Source organism: Lepisma saccharinum, chromosome 1, assembly GCF_977018435.1.
Source record: "Lepisma saccharinum chromosome 1, izLepSacc3.1, whole genome shotgun sequence".
In the NCBI taxonomy this organism is placed as follows: domain Eukaryota; kingdom Metazoa; phylum Arthropoda; class Insecta; order Zygentoma; family Lepismatidae; genus Lepisma; species Lepisma saccharinum.
Window position 1 is genome coordinate 211,291,056 of NC_139229.1, and position 26,826 is coordinate 211,317,881.

Below are 26,826 nucleotides of genomic sequence, written 5' to 3' on the forward strand. Positions count from 1 at the left end.
TTTAACACTCTTTGTGTATGCACTCTGGAAGTTTTTCAAGAACTTTCAATCTAGAGGGTGTCAATTCGTATTTAGGGAGTGTAGGGGTAAATTTAGAGTTAAAGTGACCATAAAATGGGCAAATTTTGGGGGATGTGTAAGGTGTGTGGTGGTGGTACGTGGATCAATATGCACAACTTAAGCCTGAGCCTTCCATTCTGCTACTGGAAGTCTATGTGCTTAGAATAGGCTCTCAGTAAATTTGAGTGACACCTCTAATCATGTAACTAGCGCCACGCCCGTAAAACCTTTTTTTTCGGTTACGTTAAATAAATAAAACTGTTGATGTTAAAATCTGATGAGAGTTCATTTACAGTAGAATAGAAATTGGTAAAAAATAATTTTAATCGACTGTTTGTTTTTCTGTATAACAAGCAATATCGAATTGGCGGGAAAGTTAACCTTAACAATATGCTTGGAGTTAATTGTGTATCATAGTTCTAGCAACAATGTAGGTTAATTCATTAACCTGAGCAAACGATATCAGTCACGAACAGGGGGAAAATAGTGGAAAGGGGGAAAAAAATCACATCACAAAATGGAATATGTAACGTGGAGCGGAAATCGGCCATTCGCAAAATTAGGCCTCTTCGAGCTCCGTTCTGTCATCATCAAACGGAAGTCTCAAACGTCACTTCCCGTGGAGACTTCGATCCTTTCCCGTCATCTCGGGTGCGCCTCAAGGACGTGTGGCGAGAAAGTAACTTGCCTTCCGTGTCGACCACTTCGTCGCCCAGAATGAACTTGCACACTTTCTTCCCTCCACCACCAACGCTGGCTTCGCTCCCGCCAGAGGCGCCACTGCTCCGGGGACCCAGAGGTTGATGGTTGCTCGGTGCTGCCGCCATCAGCTGGTACATGTATCCGTCGCGTGTGGCGTCCATGCGGTACTGGACAAACGGAGATGTTGCTGGGAAATGATTGGCAACCACCTTCGCAGGGCTTTGGTTGTTGCGAAACCAGGAACCTCCGTCTGGGATGTACGAGAATCGGCAACGTGAGGGGGACGATCCTGTTGGGAAAGAGAAGACGCTTAGATTGATTTCACAACAAACGTAGTCATCTTCATATCAACATTGACACTTCACAAGAGAAATTCCATATAACCGAACTGTACACTCATGGACGTATCCAGGTAAAAAAAAAGTGTTAGGGCTCAGGGGGCATACAAATAACATTATTGTAATAACATTTCAACATATTTCAATATGTAAAATAATAAATTAGGATTATGTTGTGAAACTTATCCAGTTTCACAAAAGAATTTAACTTTTTCTTTATCTGTGAGCCAATGTGTTCAGGACGTCGCCACGTCACTGCCATATTTATTTGCACCATGTTCACTAATCTATGCCATATTCAGGATTCTAGAAGTGGATGAGTGACTATTTTTTTAGGGCGGCCAATTATGTCTGGTATATACACTGATGTGCATCAAGGGATCATATTAGTGGTGACGTCACAGCAGACAACAAACCAGGATTTGAGTTTAAACAACGAGCCAACGTGTTTCTCTGATATCCAAATGAATGGGATTTTCCATCGCAAGGGGTAGCTTTTCCTACTCCATTTATTCTTTACATTATCATCTGTAAGGAATGTGTTACATATAAACGTATTCTCCGAAATTTCATTTTTACATTGATGTACGATGTACATCACAATTTTGTTTCATAACTGCTCTCACAATAATTAGAGCTACTCCTTCCGATGGAAAATCCCATTGATTTGGTTAGGAGAAATACAAATGGTAGCTTTGTTTGGGCTCATGACGTCACACTAATATGGTCCATTTGTATATTTCAAATGGCTGCCCCTAGTAACGGTCCTGTTACTAAGTTGTAAACCCAACGGCAAAAGAAACAGTAGGCGAATTGTCCATCACCATTTTCATTCGGTCTATATTACACAATGTGATGATAATTAATCGAAATAATGACGTTCAGTGAGCAATGCCTGCTTCGAACCAACATAATTTCATTCCTTAAAACAACACAGGATGTAGAGAAAAAAAGTAATGAAAATTGCGGTGGACAATTTCACTACCATAGCCTTTGCCGTTGACTGTACAACGTTAGGTAGCAGAGCAGCCTATAGGCTGAACCTCACCCGCTTAATAAAGAAATAAACTAATGCACATTTGCGTTGTGAGGGCGGGGGGGGGGGCTGTTCGAACTTGTAGGTCCAATCAATCAATCAACAAAGTAATTATACTTTTCGATACATTGACGGTCATGAAATGAAATAATAATAATAAAAAAAACATGGGTGCTAGATATTCACTCATCTGGTGCACATTGAGTAGAAATCTCCTTCGAGGATAATTCAATAAGTTTACTGTTAGGTTAAAGTGATAATTGATACGCTATTGTTATTAATCGCTCGAATCCCTTGGTAATTGGTACATTTGAAATTAAATAACGAATACATTAAAAAAAATTAACACTTTGCTCACTGAGGCTTCAATTTGACATGTCGAGCCCTCGATAATAAACGGCATAGTTTATTCTGCATTTATGCAACCACACGGCACAGAATTATGGTTGCCATTGGCGTGTTCTTTCTTATGTCGAATAACATACTAAGAGTGATAATACGTTTCCATAGTGAATATGTTATGGAAACTGTATTCTTGCCATCATGGTGAAACCGGGCAGAGTATAACCTATGGTCTTATGCATATGCTGCTTATTGTATCTGATGCTTTTGCACTTCAAAATATCTTTTTCTTGTTCAAAGGTTCAAGGTACGGCCTTGATTGTCTTTCCTGTCCATTGCGTACGAAATATTTTTTTCCTTAAATGCTTCTAGCGTCCAAATCAGACTTCAGCGAGCAAAACGTTAATATTTTTTTGGCCTGGTGTTTTGTGAAAGTTTATCAACAGTGTACGGATACACCTGTGAGTGAGTATATGCAGTGTGGTATTTAAGACATTTCCAGTGCGGTGGAAATTCTACTGACTGTCTAGGGACAGCATGAGATAATGACTTCATCCCATATAACATTCCCCCCATGGATAAAATTTATCAACCATAGGGAAAGACAGAAGTACCCAGAAGGTTGAAATCCCCCCCCCCCATCCTTCCTACAAATACCACACTGAGTATATGTTTTTACACGAAATCCCCAATTTTTCGCAGATGGGAACGAGCCAAGGAGCATTTCTATATGTAACATGGTATGAGTCGTACCCACTCTAAGAATGCAGAAGTTTGTGGCTATATGTCATACAATATCTAAATTTCATCAGTAGACAGTGAATGCATGTTATCATGTAATGTGATTTCAGCACCTTTTGTACAAGAGTGGAACACACGCCCACACACTCTTTGGCCAAGTTACCATTTGCCAGAAATCCAATCTCTGGTAGACTAGTTTAACCTACTCATAACTTACAAAATAAGAACTAGGGAGTTGCAATATGAAGTTTTCACCTATAGACGTTCTATGTGCTGTGAAAAGAGTAATTGACCAGTATACATTAACGCAGAAAACTTGCATTTGACCGGCTCCTAGTGCATCTCAAGATATTAAACATACCAAACACATTATAGTGAGAACGACAGTATAATTTACACAATATTTTGTGTTTATAGCTTAGATTAATTTAATCTCAACGCACGGACAACACATGCGAGTGGAAGTTGCAAAAGATAGTCGATGCAGTGTGATTAACGTGCCATAGATTTGTAAGAACCATGCGTTTCATTCTCTATTCTTGATGCAATGCAGCCCACGTGCAATATTATGAATAAACTGCAGTGTGCAGTGTCAAATAGTAGTGCCTCAGTCACACACATATACAAATGTATAGTTTCAAAACGAGTTTGTTCATTCTATCAGTCCATATTTACAATATAGCAACTAGGGCAAGATGAATCTTCTGGATTTGCACAAATTGCAATAATATACGAAAAAAATTGCATCTTTTGCAGGAAGAAGAAATGCTTTTTATGATAGATTTGAATCAACAAATATGTAAGGGATTTGTTTTTATGAAAGATAATGATTTTACTATTTTTCTTTATTTGCTTTTTACAAAGTAAAATGTCTTATTAAGTTATTACTGATTTAGAGAAATTAAATACCCGTAAGTATTTTAATGTAGTAACTATTTAGGATGTATATAAGATTTATTGTTTATTAGAAAATATTAGGTTTAACGAAAATTCAATTCTTAGTATTATGGTGTATCAAATTCCAGACTTAACTGATAATATGCACATCTAATAGAACAAAATGCACCAAAAAGTGAAAATATAAAATCATTTGTGTAGATACAACTACATTTATAATAACACAAAAAATGTGTGTGTGGAGTTACTGTAACTACAATGCCAAATACATATACTACAAAAATAAATGGAATTTATTAGGAATTTATTTTACTGGTTATTAACGTATAAAGAGTTTTCCGTGCAATATATTTTTAAAAGTCGTGTTTATAATATTAATATTAATGTAGTTATTTTCAAATAAAATTGCGTGCTACATATGAGGAGTGTTGGAAAATTTAAGTGTGCTGTCCAGTAACTAAAATAAGATTATGTGCAAAGATGAACTAGCTAGTACATAGGAAATCTACTCCTGAGATAGAAATTGAAAAGGTACAAGCACATACTTTATTAGCATTGATTGTTCAATAGATCAAGGTCATAAACAAATCAAGTAAGTTGTTGCTGCCTGTGCGTTTGAGAGTAGTTACAATTGACTCATTTTTAAATTGTTAAATGCCACGATTTTAGGTGCTGAATTTTGTAACTTTTGGAATGATTCTGGTTTTAAATCGAGATGTAGAGAATATACAGTAATAACAACAAATTTCTTCTTAACTTCTTAATTTTATAACAAATTGCCGATGCCATTAACAGTAGAATTGTCAAACAGCTTCAAGAGTGAAGCACACTCATGCGTGCAATTTAAGTTCAAGGCTGTACACGGCATGGTCCGTGCTGGAAGTAATTAAGTCATAAAAGTCTCTAACAAGTTTATTACAAGTATTTACAATGTCTACGTATCTCGATAGACTGCGCGAAAATATATGTTGTCTACTTCTCGATAAGGTGTAATAATTAGATGACAAAACGACACGTTTGGAACAAATTGGAATATTATTACCTTAACATGAGTAATCAATACGCCGACCATCTTGTAGATTGCGTACAACGTTACAAGTTTGGGGATGCTTTATACAAATCCTACTATGTGGTGCGATGGCACCACACTTCCACTTCCTCGAATACTGAACAAATCAACCTCTAAGCACTTATTCAATGCACGCCACTGGTACATAATCGCCAATTTAAATATGTGCTCTCATTTATAGAATACTCTTGCAGGTACTAACAGTATTTTTTTAATACAGATATGATGTGAGACCATTTGGTTAATCCCTACTGGACGTTTGCCCACTCTAGCAAAGGAGTTATTCACCAAAAAGCTGCATGCGTGATTTCTACCTGCGTACTCACATGTAAGTGTGAATTATTATTCTTTAAGATTTAATAAAGAAACATATATTTTTAAGACACAATTTCCACAGTTGTCTTATACTTAACGATATTTCGCAACGTCAAATCGATTTTTCTTAACTTTTTTGTCTGATGAACCTAGCTTCCTTTTCCTAAAGGTTGTTAAAGTTACTAGAAGTACCCTGAGATGCAAATTATAGGAAACAAGAAAATATAAGAAACATTTTGATTTAAAACTCACTATGTCAGAGGTGGTGATACGTATCTCTTAATGATAAGTCACCTTCTGAATTTATGTATGCATTTCGGACCGGACCGATAGAAGATACGATTCGAGAGTTGTTCCAGGATATTTATGACGAAAAATAATTCGGTTGAAGCGCGATCCAGGATAGCGTTTGCGACTTTGAGTGTATTTCTTGTAATAGTATTTCCCCATTTGCATACCTTTTTTCCACTATTTTGCACCAGGCTATTTCCATAGTACAACGATTCTCTACAACTCTAGAGAACAATCTTTGAACAAAAGAATATTTGCATAATTGTAATATTGAATCACTGTTGCAAACTAATAAAAATTGTAGTCATAATTTTTCTTACAGGGTTTGAATATTGCAAAATGCGGTCATAAATGTAATATAAAATTAGGCATATTCATCAATTTTAGAGTTACTATTGTTAGATTGCTACGCAGTGTACTTCTATCCATTTACGTGAATATGGTAATTGGAAACAAAATTACTTTATAATAGAACACACCCTATGTGTCGCATATTGACAATGGATTTCCTTACATCATAAGTGTATTTATATGTAAAAAGCAGGATTTACATGCCTCTATGTACAGAATTGCAAGAACCTACCCTATGCCAAATTTGCCACTGTGATATGTAGAAGCGAACTAGATTAAGTATACGTGAGAAAATGTAATGAAACCAAGCATTTTGTACATCTGGTTACTTCTGACGAACGAAGTTATCAGCTAAGAAACGAGTAGCTACTCTCACTAATCTATGTGGCACACATCACACGTGTAAAGAAATGATGCTCACCTCAAACTGCGTGTGAAGATAAAAAAGCAAAATTTATATATTGTTTCTTTGGCTTTTCGGTGTTCCCAAAAGACTTGTGTACTTACGGACGAAAACTATCTGCTATATTGGGAGCTAGTCCGGCTCCATTTGCTATCAGTACTGGTTCCTTGCGTTTAACTGTCATTATCGCTGCAAGAGAAGTGGGTACAGGATACAGAAGAAAAAGGAAACACAGTGTGCGCTTATTCCCCATATACATTCGATTATAATACTGAAGTATCAAAAATATTTAGTATATATTTGTTATGGTTAATGTAACCTGAAAGAGAAACAGTAACATATATGTGGTGGTCTCTATCTACTAATTTTACATCATTGCCTCCTGTTAATCTAAGATAATTTGAAGGGATGTGTACAGTGCGATTGAAATATCTGCTCAATGTTGAACAGCTCAATTTGCAATAGCAAATTCTGACGAAAGCAACTGAGATATCAGCAACAAACAAAAATATTTCCTTGCCTGTTTTAGTATTTCACTAAATATTAACTTTCTTTGCCTGCTCACTAACGGACACCAAAAATTTCAAAAAGGGAATGTTGAACGAATCGTAAAATTGAATGATTAATGCATAGTTTTTCAATAGGAATGCATTGTAAGTATTACAATTTTAATTGTTTATCCCATCTGAATTAAGCGTGTGGCATACATTTTCTTATGATTTTTATACATTTGGTTCTGAAGGTAGACACTGCTATATGAATGATAACGCTGGAACCATTCAACTTGAAAGTTTGCAAATTAGTATATTTTAATGATGATAGTGACAACACAAGCAATGTAATTTGCCAACATAACATTTTAAAGTAGGTTACAGGAAGTAATTGCTTTAAAGTGGGCTTCACAAAACTAGAGATAAAATTCAAACGTGGACGTGTAACACGTTAATTACCACGTTACTACATTTTAACTTATGCAAATATCGTATTCGTATCAAGGTTTATTCTTCAACAGGTTTTGAAAATATTTGAAGCTCATATCTTGATGTTCAAGAGGAATTCACTGAGACCTAGTGAAAAAATTTCTTAATTTAAAAGAAGCAAATTAGAATTGTTATTTAACGTAAGCTTATTTGCTGTAATGGATTGTCAGATCTTCTGGAAAGCATAACTCGTTGGTACCAGAGGAAGTAGTGAAGTACCAACTCTTGCCTTGAAATGGAAACTTCCGGTTACCATAGCTGAACATGATTCACATGCAAGCCTTTCTTACTGTATTAATAGCGTGCTGTCAATTCCTGTCAACTCTCCTGTCTTCAATAAGCTACATGGGATAACAAGAAATGTTCAAATTATAAGCGACTGAAAGTATCCTGGTAAAATTCAATCATCATTTTTGTTGGCGTGTCGTAGTATAGTAACTCCTTTAGAATCAAGGACCGAGGACCTTACCGCTGAATTTTACATTGTAGTCAATAGTTGCATGGAAGTTATGAATTTTATCTCTTTAGTTTGAAGGTGTTGCGATCACAATAAGATCCAAACTTGACAGATTATTTCCAATATACCCCGGACATATACTTCCCTCACATTTACTCTGTATTGCATAATCTAACATCGAATATCACCTGTAAGCAGTGATGTTAGGGGGGCGTGATGGTAGTTTCCCCCCCAGTTTTCTCTACCTATGACCACGCAGTATCCTACACCAAGGAGGAGTAAAAGTAAACTGTCCTTTCACCCTCACTTTTGGAACCTAATCGCTGCTACTGCCAGTAAGTAATTAAATGTTTTGAAGTTAATTGAAGAAATTGACCTTCGTCTTGCCTTGCAACAGATGTAACGGATGTAACAGAAATTTCAATTTACTGGCATTTATAACTGCTTATGAAAAAAACAGTTAAGTCTTCCTTCTTATTCAACACATAAGAATTCAAAGAACCGAATATTGCAACAGTAAACATACGAAAAGGTTAAGCTCTAGTATTCCTCTCCGAGTTTTCTTCGATAGTTCTATTACATCATATCTCAGCTTGTCGCTTCGTGTAAATCTCCCATAGAGTATTTATTTTCTTCTGCGCTACTGAGTTGCAAGAAAAGAATGTCAACGGTAAGGTCCTCATTTCGTGTGTGCTGTGAGAAGTAAACCATCCACAGAAGCAGAAAAGACACTTACGGTCTGAATAATCCGAGGTGCGGCGCTGTTGCGTTCTCCATGCGAGCGACCTCACGTGACCTCGAGTGCCCGTATGGACTGCGTCAACGCTGAGGCTACGGTTGAGGTTTCGTCGCCAAGGGTCGGAGGGAATCGACGTTGGTGTCGTTTCGGGAGGTGCTAGGTGCTCGTTGAGGGAATACAACTTTTGTGTAATATCCTTTCCTGTGAGTGAGAAACAAAGAATTAGTATTTTCCTGAAAGGAACCTACACAATAGTTAGTATTAAACGTCTTCAACATACATGATGTAAACTTACTGTGTCTTATAGGTTTTGTATTGATTACCGTACATTGAATTGTAGCTCTGAAAATCAACCTTTGGTTGCATCAAATAAATGTTTTCTTACGGTACACTGTGCGTAGAATGTTGAAATTGTCCTTATTGTTTCATTCAAGCTAATCTTAGAAAATGAATAAAGACTATTGTTTTATATGATCTATTTCTAGAGATACCAAACCCACCATGCACCTATTTTACTACAATTCAACCCGTTCTTTGAAATGTCTTAATATTGTGCACTAATCATTTCTTGTTTTTTGCTGATTATAGTCAGTTTTTTTTATTATCAAAATAATCCGAACTTCTCTTGGTTGCTGACAGTACAAGTAGGTGTCTACAAGTTCTCATTCGCCTTCCTCCGTGGCGGAGTGGTTCCGGGTTGGAATCCCGACTTAGGCATGGGTGATCTTTGTGAGTGTGAGAGGTCCCTTTATCAATTTCATTATATCATCACTCATTCTCATGTTCACGATTAGTCAAAAGTGGTAGAAGCGCTAAGTTAAATAAGCTAAATCAATCAATGAAACAAGTTCTTACCCTCCTAATTTGTCCTAACTGAAAGTGTGGCAAGACTCGTCACAACGTACTTCTTGAGATCTTCTAAATACGTTGCGCATCTCTGCTGTACAATTCCTAATAAAAATGAAACTCCTTGTTCGGTTAGGGGCCCATTGGCAGCAAGTTTTTACAACCTCGTTTGTGTTTTTAAAAACTCTTGTTGGCCACCTTCGATTATACCAATGTGTATCGGAGTGAGACGACGCTTACAAATCGAGGAGACCAACATTACGTTCTAAATGCATAGTAAAGCACTGAAGAATGTCCCGCCAACGTCCAGAATGAGCGAGAAGCGTTCAAATATAAATATTTATTTCTATCAATTCTGCAGTTTGTGTTCAATCCCTCAAACGCGTTGCTCAAAATGAAATCCCACGAGTTATTGTTCGTCGTATTCAGAATAGTATCCTCTACCAGATAATGTCAGAAGATGGTGTCACGAGTAGTACAGCCGAGGTGGCTGAAGAGGTGTGTTGCAAATGACCCCGACACACACTTCAACATTTCAAGATGTCCAGACGAAAAAAATCAGCGAACAACGGTGGGACAAGATCAGAACCTACCACAGGCGAAACCGAATATCGAGAACTTCCTTTTACTACTGGACAACTCCTATCCGAGAAGGCCTCCTAGAAACTGTTACCCACTAGATCGGTACGGCCATGGAAATACATGTTTACTTTTTTGTTGGAAGAGGGGACACTTAGATGAATTTGATCCACGTACAAGTACGTGGGTAATGGTTGGCCTTCCGGGAAATTCGACGAAGCCATAGAAAACATATTATGTTGTTATCTTTTACAAAATGTAGTTGGTTTTATGTTTCGGGTGTAAGTTCACTTCTCCATCAGAAGTGTGACTCTGTTTCTTGTTCTTCGAATGATGATAACCTGTAAATCAGAGTCCTTTTCCAGAGCCTAGAGTTCACACTCTGTATGACTGCTGAATTAATACAGTGAAGACTCGATTTTACGTTACCGGATTTTACATTTTCCCGCATTATATGATTGATTTGCTTTATTTTACTTCGCTTTGTGCCGCTTTTGGATAATTTACAAAGATGGAGATGAGTGATGATATGATGAAATTGATGAATGGACACTCACAAACATCAATGCACAGGCCGGAATTCGAACCCGGGATCCCTGGCGTCGTAGCGCGATGTGTTAACCACTCCGCCACGGGAGCCGGGTTTCCCGACTTATACGTACATTCAATCTTGATGGCCCCGATATAGCAAAATGCTATTTATTTTTTTTAATTTTTTTTCAATTTTACATTTTCCCGCATTTTAAGCTTTCTCAGCTTGGTCCCCTGAAAAACGTAAGATCGAGATTCCATATCGATGTTGTAATGAGTTTAAACTATATAATTTAAAATATCACTTTAGATGAAGGAAGTACTGAAGTGTATCAGCTTCCAAATGGTCATAGGTTCAATTCACGGTGAACACTTTCATTTCGGAGCTTTAGATCCTCAAGACAACTAGCATTACCTCGTACTTACCTATTATATTGTGCAGAATTACTTCCAACGTTGGCCTCGCCCGTAACACATTATAAAGTCTCTTTCGCGGCCAACACAGGTACAGTGATTTCTCTTCAGCAGTTATCGTCACCTGCAGGAGAGAGAGAGATGTATTAGTTATGAAACCATATTTGTCAAATGCTGTAATACTTCAAAGTGATTGGTGAAAGGTGTTGAGAGGCAGTAGCGCCTTTCAGTTCTTACAAAAGTCAAGTGCAGACGAAACATACAGTTAGCAGTCAAATGTTTGTCATGATTGCAAAATAAATTACGTTCAAAATAAAAACTAATTAGAATTCTGTTCTTGTCTAAACTCTAGAACCCGCAACACGGAAGTTTTGAACCGAAACCACTCGACTTCTCCTCTGTGGGTTAGTAAGATGAGCTACATGACGAATCATGATTGTGTAATTTTATGGTTCTACCAGAAAAAGAAATATATATATCTTAAAGAGAAGACTTTGCCTTTGAATAGTTTAGTGCTCAGCCTTTTCCAAGATGACAATCACAGCACAGAATGCACAAGTGTTGATGTTTAGTACTTACCACTAGAACTATTCACAGGAACAGTTTCTCTTTTAAGATAATATTTCCAGGTACGGTATTTTCCCCTTAAAGTGATTGAACTCTGATGCCATTCTTTGTTCATTGATTACATTGCTTGAATTGAATAGCACTCTTAAGACTTTAGGAATAAATTTTGTACCAAGCACGCAGAAGTCGGGCACTGCTTTTATGGCCAGAAAACTTTCCCTGTTTTTTTTTTTAATTCGTACAAGAAGTTACGAGTAGGAGTTGTGAGAATGCAAAGAATGATGAAAGGTACAATAGCAACCTAGAAGGATAGCGAACATATTTAACATTTCTCCCTCTTCTTGTTGCACATATCTTTCTTTGAACTCCAAGGTGATGTACGGTATATTTTACGTGGGCCGTAAATTTAAAAGTGGCAACACTGTCAAGAATTGGTAATTACACCACTATCAGGCAGTGAAGATTGTCAGTTGGGGCATATGTCGATGTGTGGATTACCAAATGTGGTCGTTGCAGTGAGTGTTATGTATGTAAGATGTTGAAATGAACGCCATTTTGTGTACTGCCCTAAAACATGTTTACAAAGGTAAAACAGCGATTATGAATCAAACTCCATGTGGCCCGTGGTAAAAATGCATGAGAATGTCATCAAGACTTGCAGGAAGCCTGTAGTAACAATACCTAGCCGTATCTGATGGTTGCACAATGGGTAGGTGCATTTTTTGAGGAGTTTGGGATGTGTCTTGGATGTGTCAGTGCGAACAACCTGAACATGAGAAAAATGCATCATACTGGGTTCCCCATATTGTCACCATTTCGCAATAATCAGATATCGCTAGCTATTGTTGCTACATGCTTCACGCACGTCTTGATGACATTCTCGTGCATTTTTACATATTACGGGCCACCTGATTTTGATTCACAATCACTGTTTTACCTTTGTAAACACGTTTTAGGGCATTACGCAAAATTGTGTTCATTTCAACTTCATGCATACAGAACAGCACTTGTTGCACCAACCACTCTTTTTACTCCACACATCGATATGCTCACTGCCCGGTGTTGTCACCTCTTCCTGAGAGTGTTACCACTATTAAATTTACAGACCACGCAGATAATGTGTGGCGAACTTCGTACCGTCACATAAGTTGAATAGAAGTTATCCTTCCTCACTCTCGGATATGCTGCAGCCTTGATACCCATAGGCAATTGCTGCAAAGTTCCCTCTCTTGTGGTCATCCAGTTTTATCCTTTTATCAGTGTGATATATTTTTCTTGAACGTGTTGCATCCTCAGAATAGATTTCAATCGTCCCAACTCCCTGTCATCCATATTTATACAACTTCATGGCCTTTACCAGGTGTTGCTAATTACCCTGTCGAGCAGAGTATATGAAAAGAACCCTTGTTTCGAGGAGGATCAACTGTCTGCCCAGAGCCAAAACACCCTAACGGCAAAATATTGAGCTATTGATGGTTAACACATTATAGTTTTAATGATTGTGTTTTTTTAGAAGGACACTGAAATAAATTGAATATGAAGTTGTATTTTAATTCTAGGCATGGAACAGCATAATTTACCGAGTGCATATACACTCACGCATGAGTTAGGTTGATACTACGGCATGCTGGCTTACAAAATGCAGGTTACCTTGTCCACAAGGGCAGTTCTCATAGATTGGTTTGGGAATATTACCTGGAATAGGTCGTCGTTGTCCGCTTGGTACGCCTCCCACTCCGGAGAATCGATGAATTGATGAGGCAGAATATAGTGAAGATGAATATTATCACAGGTGACTCGTAACCTGAAATTAACAGACGATAGCATTAAAAAATGTAAAATAACGAACAATTTTCCACATAACAGTTCAACAAGAGCCTTTTTAATTATACATTCGTAAGTTCAGAATCAATCAACCAATGCTGATTTAAGAAAAATGAAAAAAACATTCTAGTACAAAAAGCGGCCAGGAAATTATTCGGCGCAGCAGGATTACAATGTTGCCACATACGGGAGAAGCAAAGCGAGTGAGGGCGAAGAATGTCCGGTTCCCGCACACTGTGGCAACGTCAAGCCTGCTGTGTTCCTCAATCCAAAGGTCAACCTTCCCCTCGGAGCCCTGGGGCGCGTCAAGTATCTGAGCGCTCAGCGAACAACGTGATGGCACGGCTACTTGACGGCCAAATAGGCGTTGCTCCGCTAGCGCTGCTCACTTGATCGCTGAGCGAACTTGAACCTTGCTCGCCACAGGTTTGAGCCACAGAATATAGCGTTTCTGTGTTTCGATCTCCTGAGGCAAAAGGAAGAAGAGGAAAACTATACGAGGATGGCGGGTGGCGAGCCGCAAATGGCGTGTCGACCAATGAGGAAATATTTATGATGAACGGCTTGCGATATAGCGTAATTAGAAAGGAAGTTCAAGTAACAGAAGGTGATGTAATATTCCAATTTTATAATTGAATTAAAATGATAGTATTGTTTATTTAAACATTAAATGTAAATATACACCGTAGTTTTGTGAAAATGAAAATTTCGACAGTTTTGTTCACATCTACTATTCTATTTCCATTTCATAAATTAACAGCATTTCAAACACCGAAATCGTGTCCACTCGACGCAGCCACATTGACCACAGATTATTCAAAGGGAAGGCACAGATATTTTGATCAATGAGCAAACTGCGTCAAGTAAATGACCTGTCTGCTCAACGAGCGAAAATCTTCCTCAGCGAGCGTCGCTCAGATACTTGACGGGCCCCTGTTTGATGCCATGCATATTTTTCACTTATCTTGTACACGGTGAAGGTGAACCTTAAGGCTCATGCCTATAACCGTATAACTGAACTTTATCTACACCATAATACAATTCGCACAAAAAATACATATACCGTTCACAATAGACAAATCACATTTAAAAAATACCGATTTATACACATACACTCACACACACACACAAACAACATTTTTATACATATATCAGGCTATAAATATTTTTCATCGAGCTTTAATTTTTCGTCAGTAAACTCAAACCAAAAATAAAAGTATGTAGCCTCCTACCAAAAACCACGTATTTAATCTTCTCCTTAAAATACTCATTGGATTTGATGTAGTAGGGAAAGAATGGTTGTGTGGGTGAGCAGGTAGTTCCCGTCTCCCAGAATTTTTCCCCCAGTTCATTTACACTAAATAATTTCTCTAAACGAAAATATTTCATGAAACAATTACAAATATTTGTCACTTCATCAGTTTCTCATTGTTGAGTTCTTAAAGAAATAATAAGAAGGAGATATTATTTTAAAAGTGTATGTGCTCTGCCTATATGATGGAAACTTTTTGGCAGGAGGTCGCTTTGAACTTGAAGTGAGTTGGATAATAGCAAATTTACTAGGAAAGTAAAACGTGACCTTTTCGTGGTATACGTATAATCGTGGTTGACAACACTTTCAGTGCTGCTGAATTTTGTCCGCAGACTCAGGCAACATGGGCTCAGGTACTGACTGTACAATCGAATGAGAAATAATGCATCATAATTTTGTCCCGATATGTAACTTCTTAAAGGATTCTAGTTGAACCTGACTACCCTGATTTGGTTTTATCCCTCGATCCGTTACATCTGGTAAGACTGCTTGCCTTACTCAGTCTCGTGATCCAACAATGTGCCCTGGTTCAGTGAAATTTACAGTTGAAAGTAAAACCGTGGTGTAAATATCTCATTCTTTCGTGTTGTAGAAGGTCAAATAGTTTCGCTACTTTTGAAATACCCTGTATGGCACAAAAAACGTTCTATATGCAAAATAAAAAGTTTTTCGTGTATTCATTTCTTTTTACCCTTTTCTATCGTTCGGTACTAAACTATCGATTGGCTTTGCTAAAGGCTTCTGGAAACGCCACCTCCTTACTAAAATGCAGAACATTACATTCGTGTACCTGGGACCGAAGACATTTTAACTTTCCCCTTTCCGCAATCGTAAGATACGGGGGAAATCTTGATCTTCACTACAATCACGTAATATTGCTGTAAAAGAAAAAAGAGAAATAGGGGGAGAGAATTGTAATTGTAAGATTTTTCTCCATTTGGTTTGTCCGTATAATTGCAGCAGGGAGAGAAATAATTGCAGTAATGGAAAATTTTCTCAACACGCATCTACTAAACTTTACTGCTTTCGGCATTTCGTTCCAAATAAAAAAAAAGAGCTATGTAATTCTTTCTTTAAAAATTCGGCATATTGTCTACTGCACGAAGCACTTTCTTTTCATTGCGGATGCATTAATATGCTTCACAACAGCACAAGCAAAGTCGTAACTCATCCTCTCTCTCAAGGCAATATAGCCTGTCCGTCAATGGGAAGTTTTATGGGCGATCTTGAGGAAAAGTAGAGCGTGCATATATTTTCATCTTCCTCCGAGTCTGATCGAAATACACGCGTGTTCTGGCAAGGGGCTCTGGGATGAGAGAAGAGGCCCATGGATTTACTCGATGGCCGGGAGCCAGAGTTCGCATACTACGGATTGATCCTGGAACACGCTGTGGAAATTTGGAGTTTTCCTTTTTTTTTTTTGGACTGGAATTGGAGATGCAGGCAATATGACCGTCCGAGTTTTGCGTGATCCATCTATTTCGAAAGGACCACGCTTCTATTCTAAATTCTGGATTGATCAGAGCTAATTCCATAAAGAGGAAATTAAGAGCAGGCTTATTTCAGGAAATGCGTGTTTTCTCTTCATAAACTTTTATCTTCTTCTGTAATATCTAAGAAACTGAAAGTTAAAATATACAAAAACGTAATTTTGTCTGTAGTATTATATGGATGTGAAATTGGTCCCTTACATAAAAAAGAGGACCATAAATTAAAAGTATTTGAAAAACAAATCCTTAGAAAATTACTTGTACCTAAAAGGGATGAAGTGACAGGTGAGTAGAGAAGGTTACATAATTGAGAACTGCAAAATTTCCATTTCTGTCCAGATATTATCAGAATGATTAAATCAAGAAGACTTAGGTGGGCAGGTCATGTGACACGAATTGGAGAGGAAAGAAGAGCTTACAGGATTCTTGTTGGGAAACGTGATGGTAAGAGGCCTGTACGAAGGCCAAGACGAAGATAGACAGATAACGTTGAGATGGATCTAATGGAAATCTGTAAGAATGGAAAAAAATGGATTGATCTTGCCTAGGATAGGGATAGATGGAAGGCTTGTGTTGCTGCAGCCATACATTTTCGGGTTGAAGAAGGCTAGAGAGTTAGTTAGTCAGAGGTAATTCTGGAGAATTTTCACGTCAGTTGTTGCTTTCGCTACATCATATCCGGATTTAGTATGTGTGGGTCTGTGTGTGTTTAGCCTAGGGCTTCTGTCTACAAAGGGTGCCTCAAATTGGTACGGGATGACTTTCTAAAAAGTCACATTATGAAATATAATATATACAGGATGAGTCAGAAATATGTCTACACGTTTGAAGTAAATGAAGTGTGTTACTGTACAATGTAGAGGGAAATAGTCAATGGTATATTAAACTTCAAACTTCATTATTTCATTTCAGATAAGTGTAACACGTCCGAGCCAAGATGCGCTGAACATGCAGCACCAAGTTACAGTTGTTTACTAGAATGAACGTGAGAGCCGTGTGCACAGCAATGGACTTCGTAAGCAGATTTTTCCTCCACTTTCCTACAGTCGACGGGAATCATTTTAAGTAAAATGACGTCACACCAGTCTCACGATCATTCCGGTATAAAATTGCTACCCACACTGCAACTGTAACCTGCTGCTGCATGTTCTGCGCTATTTTGGGTAATGACGTAAGCTCGAGGGCGTCACACTGTACTTGAAATGTGACCTATTAGAAATAACTAACCATCTGCTATAGTGTGATCCAACTCATAAAACTGTTAACTTTTGTACAGTCACGGACACTTCTGGGTTGTAACAAACCCGTTAACTTTCAATGAGATGAAGGAATCAGTGAGAGATAGTCCTGAGCCAAAATTTTGAGTTTTTGGAGTTAAGCATACCATCATGCACTATAAACAACCCTCCGTTCAGGCATTGCGAGACATTGTAATATTTTCCATCGAATGGCAGTATATTACACGACTGAAGTTCTTGACCTTACCACCAGGTGTTAATCTGTGTAATGATATAGTCCTAAGCCACACGGAGATGGACGCACATGCCACGTCGACCGAACGTTCCTTGTTGGAAAACATGGATCTTGCTGACTATAGTGACGGAAATAATGCGTCAGATCTTTCTTACAGTGATAGTGAAGATTCCTTGCACCCGTCAACTAGCAGTTCAGGGTCAAATGAACCTTCGGTGTATATAATAATAACAATTATGGTTATGTTCGCTGTGTCTTGTGACTATTTCCGTCGACAGTTAAAATGGTGTATAAAACATTGATTGTTAGATTTCCCTGATCATATTAATTTAATATGAGGTATCTGTCGTATAAAGCAAGTACATAACTATGCCAAACGTGATTCATTAACTGAGAAATAACCTTAAGCGGGGTACAGTATTATATTATTATTTCTTGTGGCTTGTGACTCTCTCTCACTTCAGCTGTTCGTGTTGAGTTTTTCTCATCATTGCATCCAAAATTTGGCCGACCAGCTGAAATATCGCCACAAGCTACAAGGAAAAGGCAGATGAATTGCCCACAGTAGAACCGAGAGAAGACAAAATGGCTACGCAATGAAGGACGCCATTATGTATCCGATAAAACAAAGACCACTTAAGGACCTTGCTGCACTTGTCGAAGGTAAAATTGCTCGTAGAGGAAGGAAATATCTTTCATTCAATATTATGGATCCGGGAGATTTTAATGCACAGAATACAAAACTTATGGCTGGCATGAAAATGATGCCAAAGAAGAGACGTGTCGCAAAAGAATTAATAACCGTCAACAAGATCAGAAACCTTTTCGTATTAGTCACAGGTTTAAGGAGTTGAAACTTCAATCTGCAAAGAAGCTCTTTAAACTGTCCATAGGTTGCAGAACGTGCACGAAAAGTGAGAAATGTTCAACAGCAAATAAAGGATTGTTTAACAATACCAAGACAGGAATGGAGAGGTAAACATGATAATCATCAACATAAATATCAGATAACAATGTGTAGTAATATTCTCTCTTTCGAGATAACTCATGGTGCTTTTAACGTACCTCCCTATCACGTTCTTAACACATCACAAAACTTTTCGGTCGGATATAGTCACAAGCCACAATCGTGTTTTCCTCCAAATTATAAAGCTGAAAACTACAGGAGTACATTGGTATTTAGGTTTATTGATTCAATACATGATTAACTACATATTACAGTGTATATTCATCTCAATTCGCGTCCATAAATTACTATTAATGGGGGAACGCCAAACATTCAATCGGCTGTAACTCCAAATTGTCTACGTGCGGCTTCGGACTATCTCTCACTGGCCCCTTCAGATCATTACAACCCAGAAGTGTCCGTGATTATACATTATATTTTATGTTAAAAGTAAGCTAACATTTGCACTTTTTATATCTGACAAATGGCAATTGTTGTTTATATACGAGCCTGCAAGGAGTTTGATTACACCACGTAACCAAAATATTAGTGAACGTCGTAGGTCCTCGACGTGTTAGAGGCACGCGCAAGGAGTGGAGAGTAGTCGTCTTACTCAATGGAGTGAGCAATTATCAGACAATTACCATATTATGCATATAATGAGATATCTCTGGGACAAGTGTTCGAAATGCTTGTTTCTGGAAAAGAAAGCAGTTTCAGTGTACTTCGGCTGGTCACTTACCGGGCATAAATTTGACTTAATATTAAGGCCGAGGCATACCACCATTTGTCGATACCGATATCCTAACCGATTACAACCAATACCGATGCCGATACCGATACTTGCATAATTCCAGTTTAAAATAACAAATGCTAGTTACTTAGTCACAACAACTCATCACGTTCTGTTAATGACATTAAATAACTCCCAAATAAAGCATTATAGCACTTTTAAAATGTCTTGTGACATTTTATGTGAACTTCTTTCTACACCCAGAGGTCAAAAAGAGAAGAAGAAGTATTTGACAACATTCTTGTTGTTTGGGGTTAACCTGAGGAGAGAGGAAAACGACGTACAAATACAGATATGTAATAATGCTCAATTGGCCGTATTTGTTTATGCCCCGCTGTCCATTATTCTCTGTCGTTCGCAACGAAAACAAGCCACTGCAGTGTCGGTATAGGCCAGCATTCACACAAAAGACTTACACAGAAGGGTAGGAATCCACAACCCTCCCCCCCCCCCACAGCGACATTCTTCCCTTTTCCAAGAACTCTGGAATCAGCCCAGCATGATAACAATGCTGGTTTTGGAAACGTCGCGTTCTTACCCTCACGAGTTTGGGAGCAAGAATTGGCAATGAATGGTTTATTTTATTTCCACATAGCATTAACCACCAAGCAGTTACATTCGTTCAATGTCACGTTTGGGTGCAGCCGTATCGTACCCAAGGTATTGCGTAAGAAGTATAAAGTCTTAGCATAGCAGGAATCAGAGAAAGGAATGCGGAATAAGCAATTAGGCAAACGTTAGGTGATTGACTTGGGAGACGAGTAGGCTGTGAGTGTTGGAATTGACAGGGAGCGAGATCAGTTGGCGAGAAGATTAAGGACTGCAGATTGTAAGAGAGAAGCGAAGTAGAGAACGATTAGGACAATGGTGTGTGATGAGATTGATGTCTGACAGGGAGGTCAGACGAGTGACATTTGAGAGGACAAGTGTGGGAATAATCTCCATCTAGTCGTAAGGCAAGTAATATCCTTTTCTAATAATGACATTATGTCCTGCCTTTGATCATCTCATCTGCTTCCCACGAGAGTACAGAATTTCTCGGTAATCTACATGGAACTTCCTGTGTTGGACTCCCAAGTCACCAGGAAGGGTGAATGAAAAGAACAAATCTTAATAAATAAGTTATTTCTCTTGGCCGTTCTCCTAGCCACTGAACATCATTGGTATCGGAGAAGAAAATCCAATAGATACTTACCTATACCGATATCACTAGTATCGGTATCTGCTCAGCTTTACTTAATAGATTAACAGTTGCGTTACCTACACAAGATACACGAACGCAAAGAATAAAGATTGAAGAAGAACTGAATGTTACGTAAATGCCCAAATCTTGATCTGATTAGTGAAAACTAAGTTGAAGAGCAAGCGTTCTCATTCTACATGAAAAATACAAGGAAGACGAAACACATATTAACGGTATTGTAAATAAGCTGCTTAATATTCGACTTATATATCCGCTTACAAACTCTAAGGTGACGAGGATTTCATAACATGGAAATCACTTGAAGAGGGTTTTCTCGGAATTTCAACCACACACAGAACCCGAAACGTGTCAATTGACACATATATTTTGGCTCCAATAACACATTAACATGCATAAAAATGCAAATGATGCACTTTTTGGTGTGTCAAAATACACACAGAAAGGCATAAAGCATCAATTGACACAGCTAAATGTGTAACTTTGTTATCTTTGAAATGATCGTGTCTGATCTTCCCAGTTGATGCATTTTAGTGCATCACGCGGAACAGAATCTGATAAAAGTATTCTTTTATGCATTTCTGTGTGTGTTTTGACACACCAAAAAGTGCATCATTTGCATTTTTATGCATGTTAATGTGTTATTGGAGCCAAAATATATGTGTCAATTGACACGTTCCAGGTTCTGTGTGCATGTGTTTTTCGAATAGGCTTCCGAGCTTTCGAGAGCTAACGTCACTGATGCCCTGAAGATGAGAGTGCCTGAAGCTGCCCTAACGGCCTGAAGATGAGAGTGGCTTTAGCTCTCGAAAGTTTGGAAGCCTATTCAGAAATCACCTGGTTGATATCCCGAGAAAACATCTTCATCAGTGGCGACCAGGAAAGCTTCAAGAAATATAGAAGTCACTGTTCTCCTTTATCTCATACTCGCTCGAACTTTGACACTTGAAATAAATGCGCACCTCACCCCCCTTAAGTGGAGATATACCCACGCAATTCAAATATAAGTCAACTACAGGGTATACACCAGAGGCGTGGCGTGCATGTAACCGGTGTTACCGCAGGTAACAGAAAAATTTAAAGAAATAAAGAAGTTTTTTTCTCGATAAAATAACAACATTGTTAAATAAGTTAACCGACAGCGTTGCAGTTGAGTGTATATTGCAGAGAACATTTTTTCTGCAGCCGACAAAAGCGAAGAGACAGGCCGTTCCGCTACCCTCAACAGGCAACAAGAGGAAAGGGCGTCCGCCAATGCAAGGGAACAGCGGGGGAAACTTAGAGGCAAGTGTGCTGGGGGTTCTTCATATGCCTGTTTAGGGGCTCTGTTGCCGCTGCGACATACCGGATCAGCAGCAAGTGTTGTCACATTCGATTTCCAGAAAAGAGCTAAATCCCGCCTAAACGGGGATACTATTTCTCTGAAGCAACAAGAGCTAGACTGCAAAGCCAAAGCTGGATTTCACTACAACTGAAACCGTTTACGTAATAGACGAAAGGATAAGTACTTGATGCGATTCGTGATTTGGACAAACCTTGCTCCAAACAACTAAGTTGGCAACAGTAGAACGTACATCTGGACTTCCCTTCCACCGCCGGAGGAGGGGAATTCTGTCGTCTGTTCAACGCAGAAACGTCAAACTGACCCGAATGTGTGGTTCTTCTTCCGCTTTCCACCTCTTTGCAAAGAAACAGAGATGGTTGACAAGGCTCGACTACTATTCACTGGATTTTCGCGGTAACTCTCTCATGAGTGGTAGTTCTTTCTAGAAGTGATTGTGGCTAAATAAATCACTGAGCGGATTAAAAAAAATAAGAACGAAATGAACAAAAATCCAGATCAGAGGCACGTGTTCTTTTTTTGGGGGGGGGGGCGGTAGGGTGGAGATGATAACTTCTGATGACTCGTAATACTTTTGAAAAAGTCACGCCACGCCACTGACGGGCAACTAGATATGGAATTTCAACATGTAGTATAACAAAATACCAGTGGCGTGCGGTGACATTTAAACTAGGGTACGCCCGACCCTGTGGCCGAGGGGTTAGCACATCGCGCTGCGACGCCAAGGGTCCCGGGTTCGAATCCCGGTCGGGCTTGGTTGTTTGTGAATGTCCATTCATCAATTTCATCATTTCATCACTCATCCCCATCTTCGCAAATTAGCCAAGAGGCACAAAACGCGAAGTAAAATAAACTAAATCAATCAATCAATCAATCAATAAACTAGGGTACGCAACATGGGCCAACCGAAATTAATTATGAGGGCCAGAACCCTCACCCCCTGGCGGTCATGTTATTCAGAAAATAACTTTTTTCTACAGTTTTATAATGGGAAATTTCTCATCCTTGTATCAATATCCAAATGTAACGAGGTAAAATATATGTATGATATTTTATATTCGCAAATATATTCTGATAGTAGCTACGTAGAGTCCAAAAATTCAACTTTGATTATTTCCTTCATGCAGTGCGATGAACATTGAATGGAAAGGAAATGGAACAATCATTTTCCGTCCTTTCAAATTTCATGTAATAAATTTGATAAATCTCAGTATCCTCTACTTTTTCACACCTCTCGCAGAGGAAACCAACGAATAAGGCCAACAATAAAGTTTCACTGTTTTTCTACTCAGTCAATCACTCTGTAGAGATATTTTTTCTTCTTCTCAAAAATCAAAATGCCTAATAAACTGCTTACCATCCTTCACAACTCCTGCCTGAAACAATTTTTCCAAATCAGGAACAGACCTTCCATTTCTGATTGTTTACACTTTTTTCGTAAATTCCGAAAAATCCCTTCTCCAGAATGTCATCAATAACTCCCGGTCCCCCTATTTTATCACTTCACCGCACCGGCAAACAATAGAGATCCTGTAATGTAAATAATATGAACGAAACACTCGCTGCAAATTTCACACGACAGAAGAAAGCAAAAGTCAACCTCCCACGGTACGTTGTGTCCGGTCCCGCTATGCCCGAAAACCACGCGTTCTTCTGGACGAATGAATCGGAGTTGCCAGTCGACAAAGTATTTTGTAGAAGGGAGATAATTAAGGACAAGTAGAAAATACGTCAGCATACATCCCAGAACACTTCAAAAGCTAAACTACCGTACATCACTTTGCAATGTCGGGCGGGAGGGAGCGGGGCTCATTCGAATCCCATTGTAAGCATTGTGTTTTATTATGTTTTTCTTTTATCATTCATTCATATCGTCGGGTCAACAATCAACACCCATGCTATGGAACTCAAAGGAAATGTGATCCCGAAAGGAGATAAACAGATACTTTCATACTCTGAGAATTGTGCGAAACTTGCAAATTGTTCACATATTTTCCCCTCGACACAGTGACAGTCCATTCTGGTCCTCATCCTCCCTATACGAAAAAAGAAAACTTGCTAGTGTAACTTTAACCTCACATAAATATTTTATATGTGATAGTTTACGCGTATATTAAATATAATCTTCCACCACTACATATTCTTGCCCTCCTCTCTGATTCCTGTATCACTTTTTATAATGTATTTTTATTGCAACCCAACAGTGATCTATCTACGCGTGGCTGCTAAATGCTAGTAAGCTAAGCATTCCAGAAAAAAATATGTTGACTACTGTCAACACTGCATACGCTGTCAAAATCTTGGGTACCCTCGATGCTTAGAACAGGGAAAGAAGTGCGAGAGAGGGTAAGCGCGGGCAGACCCAAACACGTGGTCGGGGCTGATTGAGCCAATGGGATTACCTTCCGAATTTGTAGGGTACCAAGCAGAAGAAACAGCGTCTTTCTGCGGAAATCGGCAGGAACGCGGATCGGGTGGGTGCCGAAGTCACAATCGGGATCATTCGGGACTGCCTTCAGGAAGGCAGCAGCGTGTTCGTGCGGAAATCGGAATTTCTTGCAGTGGAACTGCTTTCGGAGCGATAATTGTTGAATTTTCATGTTCGGGGAAGACGAATTTTCATGTTCGGGGAAGACGAAAAAAAGTTTATTTTTTCTTACTGTGTTGTGGGTACGCAGTGCGTACCTTGCGTATTCTGAATGCACACCGCTGCAAAATACGCAAGAGGGCAGCACCTCGTATGACTTACCAAAAGGGGCCCTTGTGGACACCCCCTCTGCCGGCCAGTTCAAGAACCACCCCAGGAGGGAGAAGGGAGATTTTTTAAAATGATTTTTCTCTCTTCGAGGAGAGAGGCTACAAAAGGACAAAAAAAGGAAGGAGTATGGCGGAGTAGAAGGACATAGTAAACAGCCTGTAGAGAGTGTGCGAGTGAATAAGGCCCCCAACGGAAGGCGCCGAGACTTAGTTAGTGTGAATCGAATATGTAAAACAACTAATAAAAGAGATCTGTAATAACGTCAATAAGACTGAACTGTAAATATACAACAAGATGCAAAAGGCATATAACCAATAATGTTCGTAATCATTTAATCTTCTTGTTTTTAACAACACAGAAATAATAAATTCAATATTTGTATACATAGTATTGTATCGGTTTCTTTTAATGAACAAATTATAGTGATCACACCATCGAGGTTGGGAAAGGGTTAACACCTACGTAAACTTTCTATAAGAGTCTCATGTCATCCCTTTCTCCTCTCCCCGTTGCGCATCACAAGATATGTCTCTTTCTTAAGTGAAATTAAATTTTCAGTCACTCTTATCACCTCTGTGCACAATAAACAAAATTACACGGATTGAATGATAGATAAAGTTACAATATGCACAAATAACTAGGGTATCAAATATTAAGTATGAAAATGTTTTTTAAGCAAGTGTAAAATAAAAGCTTACAAACAATATGTTTTAAACGTTTTAAACATTTGTAAAAGAAGAATGTTGTGTTTTAAGGGTTTAAAATATGTTATGAAAATGTGTTTTAAGCAAGTCTAAGGTAACTTTGCAACACTGTGTTTTAAAGGCTTTTAAATATTATAAAAAGCAATATCGTGTTTTATAAGTTATGCATCTGTTATTGTGTTAGATTAAGATCATCCCCCCCCCCATACCAGTCTTCAACGATTTCGCACCCTGGATCCGAGGCAGTGATGCCACAATAAGGGTAATTTCTCTCGGTGCAGGTAGGAAAGAAATGTCATGAAGAATATCAAAATTGCAGGTAAATTTGAAAATATCCCAGCTCAAATATGAAAGTCAAACTGGTTGAAGACTCGGGAACAAAAAATGATTGACTGATTTGGTTTATTTTACTTCGCTTTTCTGCCGCTTTCGGCTAATTGCGAGATGATGATGACTGGCGATATGATGACATTGACGAAGAGACACTCACAAAGAACATCAATGCCCAGCCCGGGATTCGAACCCGGAAACCCTCATGTCGTAGCACTTCGTCCTAAACGCTCCGCCACGGGACCGGCGGGAACAATATCTGTTGAGTTCCGGGTTCTTTCAGTTCTTCGATTATCCAAGAAATGGAGTTAAGAATAAGACATAATTTGTAACACAAACAAAAGTGTATAATTCAGGAACACAGTAACAGAACAAGCACAACTTACATATCGGTATAAATGAAAGAAGTCTCGTCACGAAGAACGGCTATGATATTGAGACTTACATGAGAGAAGCAATACACAGACTGATAACGAACAACATTTAATAACCAGGTCTGGCGTTCAAGTTCAATCGGCATACGACACTCTCCCCCCTTTTGGTTGAAGAGACTCCCGTTTCATGGAGTTTGCCCATAGCGGTCAGGCGGTCTTCTTGGTCTCTGTGATCTCCTAACCGGTTGATTGTCGCAGGTCGCATTTGGATGTTCCACTAGATCATCAGTAGTAGGTACTGGGAAATAGTCCTCCTCTCTAACAAGCATTGGGTTGTTTCTGCGCGGTCGACTTTGATTTCGGACAAAGGTGTCTTTTTCAACCTTGTCGGGATACCTCTTGATCCTCGTGAGATGAACAACAGTCAGGTCATTATCTACAATCACCTTTGCCATCTTCCGGCCCATCAATTTAACCATTTCGCCGATTTTGTACTTGGACCCATGGCTCAATTGCATCTTGTGACGTTCCACAAGTACATTTTCCCCCGGCATAAACGGAACGGTACTAATAGGCTGATTCTTGGAACCATTTGACGTGTCAAAAGCGGAAATGTCTGTT

The 26,826-nt window shown here is 38.8% G+C and overlaps 1 protein-coding gene across 1 annotated transcript in view; it reads right to left on the reverse strand.

Moving 5' to 3' along the window:
* Positions 1-340: 340 nt before the first annotated feature.
* LOC145991573 (popeye domain-containing protein 1-like) overlaps positions 341-26,826 on the reverse strand; it is an 84,813-nt gene continuing 58,327 nt past the window's right edge. The window contains exons 2-5 of the mRNA XM_083127622.1: positions 13,354-13,462; positions 11,104-11,215; positions 8,719-8,922; positions 341-1,051 (exon numbers count right to left, since the gene is read on the reverse strand). Of these exons, the coding sequence (XP_082983748.1) occupies positions 651-1,051; positions 8,719-8,922; positions 11,104-11,215; positions 13,354-13,462 (826 nt within the window). The 3' untranslated portion in view covers positions 341-650. The remainder of the gene's footprint in view (positions 1,052-8,718; positions 8,923-11,103; positions 11,216-13,353; positions 13,463-26,826) is intronic.